The sequence below is a fragment of the Poecilia formosa genome, unplaced genomic scaffold (assembly GCF_000485575.1).
Source record: "Poecilia formosa unplaced genomic scaffold, Poecilia_formosa-5.1.2 Scaffold649, whole genome shotgun sequence".
NCBI lineage: Eukaryota > Metazoa > Chordata > Actinopteri > Cyprinodontiformes > Poeciliidae > Poecilia > Poecilia formosa.
The window spans coordinates 175,130-183,972 of record NW_006800588.1 but is presented as its reverse complement, the minus strand read 5'-3'; the positions used below and the strand labels follow the sequence as shown (position 1 = coordinate 183,972).

General features: G+C 42.6%; 1 protein-coding gene across 1 annotated transcript; it reads left to right on the top strand.

Moving 5' to 3' along the window:
* The first annotated feature begins 2,549 nt into the window (after positions 1 to 2,549).
* Positions 2,550 to 5,311, top strand: LOC103130579 (transcription factor SOX-11-like). The gene has a single exon (XM_007542007.2). It carries the CDS (start codon positions 3,345 to 3,347, stop codon positions 4,461 to 4,463), a length of 1,119 nt encoding a protein of 372 aa, XP_007542069.1. The 5' UTR covers positions 2,550 to 3,344; the 3' UTR covers positions 4,464 to 5,311.
* Positions 5,312 to 8,843: the final 3,532 nt, after the last annotated feature.

Below are 8,843 nucleotides of genomic sequence, written 5' to 3'. Positions count from 1 at the left end.
ATCATCTTGATATGTTCCGTGTATGCACAAATATACGGTAAAACATACATTCAGACACAGTATGGACCCCCCACCCCGCCATCTTGTAGCTGAATTTCAATGAACCATCCATAATGCATGATGGGCCCCGTTACCATGGCAACATAAATCCAAGGTTACACCAAACCCCTGACACCCCTCCTCCCCCCATCCCATCCAGAGACATAATTGGTTGTCACGGTAACCCAGTTGTTCTGATTCTCCCGATGGAGGAGACGCATCCATCAGGCCGGCCCAACCCCCAACCGAACCACCTCCACCGCTAATCAGCCCCCAGCACTCCCAGTCTGCTACTGGAAGGAGATAAATCAGCTTTCGCTTGGAAAACAAAAAAATAATTCACCCTCACTGGTTTGTTTTGGTGGTTTCGTGTTAAATTCTGGTTTCATTTTCACTCTTTCAGCGTAAAAAGTCTCAGTTTATCATTGATAAACGAGTTTGTCAACCAAATGTCAAATGTGACCTTCAGATGTTGGCTATGCAACATTTTACTGACGGACTGAACATGTTTTTAGCTAAAAATTAAAAAACAATAAGGGAGCAGTGTTTTTTTTCTCCTTGATTCTTAAAGATTTTTACTATATTTGGAAAGTTTAGACTTGTAGACTTGTTCTGTCTAATTGAATAACATTTTCTCTGACATTTCCCATTTTGAAGAATAGTTCAAATAAATAGGAAGACTGTGTGGCGTCACAGCTGTTCCCCAGGTAAACAGGAAGTCATAAACTGTTAATTAAAGTAAAGTAAATTAAAACAAATGCTTCATTTAGTTTGTAATATTCATTTACTTCAGTTTAACTTATTTAATAGGGACAATGCATGTTCATGATTTATATTTCTGTAAAAAGTTCACTTTGTCTTTCTAAAACCAAAGATCATACAAACAAGGATAAAATTACTTAAATACACAAATTATGTCAATAAATACAAAAATAAATACAAACAATAAACAGAAAACAAGGAAACTACAAAAACAATTATAAAAAGTATAAGAACTAAATTAATCGATCATTAATAATTGATTTTATAATTTTTTGTCCGTTTTCAGTGAGTCTTGTTGCAGTAAAGATTTAAAGCTTCTTTACTGATGAAACGATGAAACGAAGGTGAAGTTGTTCATGTTGGGACTGAACCACCGTTACAGCAGACGGTCGCCCAGTCACCCTGTTGAGCGTCGACCCTTCCTTAAGGATCCAAACCTCCATACAGATGCAAAGTGAGGAACTCAATGGGTTTGGAGTAGACCAGTCTGCTGCAGCTCTTAAAGGGACGGCATTATGTGTTTTCCAGCGACATTATGCCAGTTTATAGCGCAATCAAGTAACTAGTTTACCTTCAGTTGTTGGAAAATGTCATATTTGTCAAATATGTCTCAAGAGAAAATTGACATTGAAATTTAATGCCTTGAATTTGGGCCTCTGTCTCTTTAAGAAGTTCCTGTTTTTTCTGAAACTCCGCCTTCATGAAGTCATCACAACATGGCTTCTCTATTATCCCTCTAACAACGTTTTTACACTGTGAAGTAGCTCCTACAATGAGCTCAGCAAGCAGTTCCACCAGATATTTGCTAATTGCTGCTGGCTAGTCTGAAGGAGCTGAGTGGGGGAGGAGCTGCGCTTCGAAGGCGCCGCTAGGGCTACATAGGCGTTTTAACAATATAATAAGAATGTTAATTCAGTCAAACATTCTTCACATTTATTGGCTTATTTTTATTTATTTATTTGTGTCTTGTTTGAATGTGTTATATAAAAAAGAAGTTACAGAGAACATAAAAAGTTAACATGCTTTTATTATGAAGCTTTTCCGGTTTTACTTTGAATTTCCTGACATGATCAAACATTTTTCCTTCTTGATAAAATTCTTCCTCCAATTCTAATCAATCCCAGCAGCCAATCAGCTCTCAGCACCCTGTTACCACAGCAACCACATGATCAATCTGCAGACCACGTTTTGATGCTTCCTGTTTCCACCTGAACGGTTCTCACCTTTGCAGCAGCTTGACCTCTGACCTCTGATGGCTCCCACAACAACAGCCGCATTCCAGAGTAACGGCTCAGCTCATGTATGTAAATGGCTGCTGACACACACACACACACACACATACACACACACACACACACACACACTGAGGCTAATCAAGGGTCCACTGACAGCTCTGATGGTCTCAGCAGCTGCACTTTATTTTACATGTAAAAGCCTGGTTTAACAACCAAACTGCAGATTTTCTATCATTTCAAAGAAAAAACATTACATGTTGCCACATATCCCGTTTCAAAATGGCTGCCTGGTGATTTGACTTTGATTCTGTTTCGCTCTCAACATGTACACACAACATTTATACAAAATATGTAAACTAAATATGTAAGATTGAATTTATATATGTAGAATGTCCCTGATTTGAAGTTGGAGTCCCTGTTAGAGTAATCTATCTGACACACCATGCACAGCAGGAATATCAGAAAATTATCATTAGAACCATTCTGATAATCGGGTCTCCTTAAAATGGTCAGAAGGAGAAGATTGAGTTAAAAAGTAGTGTAATTATGAATCAGTGTTCATCAGAGAGACTGTCATGGGAAATAAACGGTCTCTGTTGCACCGACCTAAAGGTAAAAGCCTAAACAGTTTGTGTCCAGTATCTGTGGGATCTGCAGAGACGTTAGCTGCCATTAACACCTGAGTTTCTGTTTAATACAGGCAGATTTTATCACCACTATTTTGTAATACTGCACCTTGATCAAAAGTGCATTATTATCATTATTTCTATTATTCCTGTTGTTGCTTAAACAGTAAATAGGTGTTTAATGTTACATCCCTGCTGTTTCTGCTGAATGTGTAAATAATCCACACATACATGCAGACAGTTGGTAAACTCCTGATGATCTACAGGCTGAATAAATATTGATTATGTGATTTTTGTGTCCCTGAACACCAATAGAAACTCATTAAACATCGACAGTTTCAGTTATCAATTTAAATGAGATTAAAATAACGGACAGTCGCCGGTGGGAGTTGACGTGAGAGCTGACTTTAAGCTCTGATTGGCTGGCAGCAGTCTGGAGGCGGGAAAGTTTGGCCACCCAAACGCTGCTATTGGTTGGAGCTGAAGTCGTGGTGCGCATGAGCAGCCTGTTAATTAGACGCCGGTTGGAGCGTTGGAGCAGACGGAGAGATGGTGCAGGTCTGAGCGGATCCTCGCGGCTGGAAGGGGGAAAAACCAAGTTAAAATAGTGAAAAAGAAGCAGGAAAAGCGTTTCTGCTGGATTACCAGAGTCTCCTGCGGTTGACTGGAACAGTCTGGGACCATGGTCCAGCACAGGGAACATCCTGGAGCGGGAATCACCAAGGAGTCCCGCGAGGCGACGGACACCGAGGAGGGTGAGCTGCTGGCGGCTTCGGCCTGCAGCGCCGTGCCGCTGAAGCCGGACTGGTGTAAAACGGCGTCGGGTCACATAAAGCGGCCCATGAACGCCTTCATGGTGTGGTCCAAGATCGAGCGGAGGAAGATCATGGAGCAAAGTCCGGACATGCACAACGCGGAGATCTCCAAGCGGCTCGGGAAGCGCTGGAAGATGTTGAAGGACACGGAGAAGATCCCGTTCATCCGGGAGGCGGAGCGGCTCCGGCTCAAGCACATGGCCGACTACCCGGACTATAAGTACCGGCCCAAGAAGAAGCCCAAAACCGAGGGCTGCGCGTTTCCAGCGGGGAAGCCGTCCGCTCAATCCCCAGAGAAGAGCACCGTGAGGTCGGTGAGTAAAAACCCCGGAGCCGCCAAGAAACTCTCCAAACTGAAGGCCGGGAAGACGGTGGCCGTGTCCGGCCGCGGGGGCGGCCACCTGCCGCCGCAGCCGGACCACCGGTACCGCTACATGGTGAGCGTCAAACGGGAGTTTACCGACGACGAGGAGGAGGATGATGATGATGACGACGACGACGATGATGAAGACTCTGAGGAAGAGTTCAAAGTGGAGGAGGAAGAGGAGGAGGAACCGTCCCGGTTCGGCCTGGCCAAGGTCCCGTCCGAACCGCAGTTCGAGTCCTCCGGCCGGCTCTTCTACAGCTTCAAGAACATCACCCGGCAGGGCGGCGGGGCCTCCTCCTACCCGGCCTCCCTCTCCCCCGCATCCTCCTCCCGGTCCGGGTCCACGTCCTCCTGCTGCGGGGAGGACCTGGACGACCTCCCGGCGGAGCGGGCCGACCTGGCGCTGGGCTTCCTGGGCGACCCCTGGGCCTCCTCCTGCAGCGCCGCCGCCGGGAACCTCAGCCTGTCCCTGGTGGACAAAGACCTGGACTCCTGCGGCAGCGAGGGCAGCCTGGGGTCCCACTTCGAGTTCCCGGATTATTGCACCCCGGAGCTGAGCGAGATGATCGCCGGGGACTGGCTGGAGGCCAACTTCTCGGACCTGGTCTTCACGTACTGACCGATCCGGAGCTGAGGGTCCGGATCGGTGCTGATCGCAGGGCTTCGCGGTAAAGGGGGCGTGGTCGCTGCCGGCTCCCTGCCTGGACTCGGTACCGGTTTCGGAGCTTCGCTTCACCCCAGCAGCTCCCTACCTGGACTCGGTACTCCCCAACAGGGTTTTTATGAATTAATTTTCCGTCTCAGGTCCGACCCATTTTCCGGACTATGCAGTCTCACTCAGACCCATAAAGAACTGTAGAACCAGAACTGTAGGACTTCAGGTGTTTTTTAACGTCGAATACTTTTGCAGCAACTTTAAAAAGAACCAGAACCGAACTTCTAGGCGTGGCAGGAAACCTTTTTGATATTTGCATAACCAAACATACCTCATCTTTTTAAAGATATCAGAATAATAATAAAGTGACTATTTTCAGGCATATTTTTGTACATTCAAAGGGAATGTCAGGCACTTGTTCCACTCCTGGTTTGTTTTTCTTTTCCTGAAAACTGTTGGTTCCGGTTCTGCCTTGATTTAATGCCTTGCAGTTGTTTTAAAGCGCAGATGGAGGTGTACTGGGAGTACTGGCCAGAGTGTAAATGTTGTGTATAAATAGATTAAAGTTTAGCAAGTTTGTGTGACTGGTTATAAAGATGGAGGAAAAGCTGGAGTTTTTGTTGCTTATTTTAATTATTTTTGTATCACTTCATCAGCAGCACACGTCCGTTTTGTTGCTCATTATTTTTGTGCAATATGAAAGAAAATGAACGTAAAGGGCCATCCTGAGTGTTTTGTAGCAGAAGGGAAACTGTGTGAACTTGTCCTTTATCATAAAGTCTGTATGTCTGAATAAATCAGCTGGAACTGAATCAGATCATCTCATTATTGATCCTTCTGGACTCTGATTGGCTGATTAGTGCAAAATGTAAAGTTGGTGCATGAAATACTCCTGCAGGTTTTGTTTTTTGGGGTAAAAGTTCTTAAAATTTGTCAGAATGGGATAAAACAAATTCATAATTTCTGACTAAACTGTTGACAAAAATCTGTTTTAACATATTAAGTCACGTTTTGATGATTTAAATACATTGGTTGCAAATTTTTGCACATTGATCCAGCCTTTTTCCATATTCCTTCAAACATTATTCATATTGTAAAATTATTATAGGAATTATTGTTGCAGGTTTTGTTTTTTAGTTCAGATAAAGTTGTGACTCAAACTGCAAATTAAATTTTTTTTACCTAAAATGTTACAGGAAAAAAAACAGAAATCAGTTTTTCTGCTTAAAATTCAACATGTTAAGTCAGATTTTTCTTTTATCTTCTAACTTTATCCATATAAATCAGGACAACACAGATGCATCTCTAAATATCCAAAACTTAATTTGTTTCAACAAATCAGTTCCTAAAATATTCATTACATGATCTATTCCAGCATTTGTTTGGTTTCCCCTGTTTGTGCACCTTTTTCTTTCCACTAAACTTTCCATTGATAAAAATGGTCACAGTGCTGTGAAGCTCCTGAACTCAGCAGTTTTATGACATTGGATGGATTTGAGGGAAATAATTAAAAATTAGGGTTTTAAATTTAAATCAGAAATTCACTAAAACAACTCAAACAGTTGGAAAGTAAGGAAATAAATCAGATGATTTCTTCCTTCTCTCTTTCTGTGTTCCTGATTTCATTCTGGAAGATGCAAAGGTGGGAGACGACTCTGTGCAGAAGTTTTAAACCAGTTCAGCTGAAAAGGCAGATAAAATCTGTTGTATGATTCAACAGTGACCTTTAACCCTCCGTAGAAATCATAAGCTCAGTAAATCAGTGAAAATCAGAACGTGTTTCTCAGGCTGAAAATGGAGAACAAACAGCTGCCCGTCGCTCTGAAGCTTTTTAAATCCTCCTGGAAGCTGCAGACGTTCCTTAGTTTCTGGTTTTGTCTCGGTTTTCCAGCTGAAGCTTCGTCTCCTGTCAGGTTCTGCTCCCATGCATGAGCTGCAGCTGAATGCTTGTTGCTGCTGCAGCATGAAGTGTCGGGGGTCCTGGCTGCGAAGTCGAACTGTTTTCACAACTGCAGCTGATTAACTGGAGGGATGGGCGACACAAACCGGCCTTCATCAGAGGAAGAGGAGGAGAGCCAGTCACATCTGTGAGTTTAGTTCCTGACCGTGTTTTAGCCGTTCAGGTCTCATGACTCCTGCAGACCGACGTCTCCGTTTATAAGAGCTGCTGCTAACAGGCAGCGTTTCTAAATGCTCTAAAAAGCCTCTGGCTGCCGTCCAGATCGTGGAGGTCAAACGGTTCTGTTTGTGAAGTTAACAGCAATAATGTGGCTTATTTAGCTCATCATAGGAGGAAAAAGTCAGTTTAACCATATTATTCATTATAAATGTTAAAACTAAACATTTAATTAGCAAGCTCCAAACTAAATATACATAGTTAGCAAGCTAAATGTTTAGTTTAGAAAGTAAATATTTATTTAGAAAGCTAAATGTTTAGTTTAGCAAGTAAATATTTATTTAGAAAGCTAAATGTTTAGTTTAGAAAGTAAATATTTATTTAGAAAGCTAAATGTTTAGTTTTAACCAAGTTAAATATTTAGTTTACAAGCTAAATACTTATCTCCTAACTTAATAGTTAGCGAACTAAGTTATTTAGTTAGATTGCAAACTAAATATATATTTAAATATTTAGTTTATTAACTAAGTATTTATCTCCAAACTAAATATGTTCTCTGGCTCACCTTTTGCTTTAATCTGAAATGTGATAAAGACGTGAGATGAAACCATTTGAAAGCATTTGAATACTGGAAGACCCAGCTTTTATTTTGGTAGTCCACTTCTGGTTATTAGCAAGTCAATTTTCAAATACTTAACTCTAAGTTAAATATTTAGCTTCAAACTAATTATTTATCTTTATCTTAACACATCTGAGACATTTATAAATGATGAATCAATAACATGGTGAAAATATAATTTGATTTTTCTTCGGCTCAATAACTCAAATTATTGCTGTTTTCGTTTGTGTTACAAACGTCGCCTTATGAGTTCCACTTCCTGTTTCAATCAGTCTTCATTAACTGCTTGTTTCTTTTCCAGATGATGAGACAAAATGTTCTTTTGATGCTTTCAGTGTTTAAACAAGCAGATTCTGAAGGTACCAGGCGGCTGGCGGCGCCGTGATGGTCCCCTCAGGCCTGAGGTTTCTGGTTCTGGGTGTTTTTACAGTGCAGTGTGGAGACGTTCCCAACCAGCTCAGGGTTTCAGCAAGACGAGTTTTAAGGTTAAAGATCAGTCAGAGACACAATGTGTTCATCATGAGCTGCAGTGAAACCGCTCAGTGTGACTGACGGGTCAACATGAGCCGGTTCTGGATCCGTTTAAAAGCCTCTTTAAGGCCTCGATGACAGAAGGGCTCATTTTACCTCCAGCCGCAGACAAAAGCTCCAGTGTTGGACGGCGGTGAGGTCACAGAGCAGAAACCACATCAGAAATATCACCTGACACCAGATACCAGCCAGTATCATCGGGCCGGGCCTGGTTCTGATCAGCAGCAGAACGCTCCACACTAACATGAACTCTGTCGGGTCAGGCTGCTGATCCGAGACGGACGCAGAACTTCAGCTGCTTCACAAGCGAAGAAGATCTGAAACCCAGAGAGAAACCTGAGGAGTCAGCAGGCAGAGACTTTTAGTTGGTGATGAGGAAAAACAAAATGGCTCCGTTCGGGTCGGACTAACGGCGTGTTAAAGCTGCAGAATGTAACTTTAAGAAAAACTTTTTACATATTTGTTGAAACCGTCACCATGTTGAGTTTAACATGACAAAGTTGATCTGTGAAAAACTGGCCAAAAACAACCAATCAGAGCCAGGAGGAGGGTCTTAGCGCTGTCAATCATTCTCATGTACATGCTGCTAAATGTGTTAATGGCAGAGATTATCTGTCTCATACTGTCACAGTATAGTAACAGTCTCAACAAATATGTGAAAAAACATTTTTTCATGTAAGTTACATACTGTAGCTTCAATAGTAGCTACAGTATGTAGCTCTGGTCCTCCAAACCTCGGTCTGGGTCCGGTTGAAGTGAATTCTGGTTCGGTTTCAATGCATGTGTGAACACCAAGTGGACTGGAGACCACTCCTAAACCAGGAAATGGACTACAGCACATGGCATTCTGGGTAAATACAACCAAACAAACATGCTAACCTAGCGCTAATGGAGAAACGGCTCATGGTTTTTAGCCAAAAACAAGAGAAATCCTCTAACCACCAAAATCTGACGCTTCTCCATTTGTGTCTCTGAAGAACCAAGTAGCACTCAGTATCTTCTGGAGATGTTTTTGTGTTGTTTCGCCTGTGCAGCGCCCCCACAGGCGAGGAGGGGAACAGGTTGGTTTGACTCAGAG

What these genes read in the sequence shown, in the direction of transcription:
- LOC103130579 (XM_007542007.2), top strand. Translation starts at nt 3,345, where the DNA reads ATGGTCCAGCACAGGGAACATCCTGGAGCGGGAATCACCAAGGAGTCC.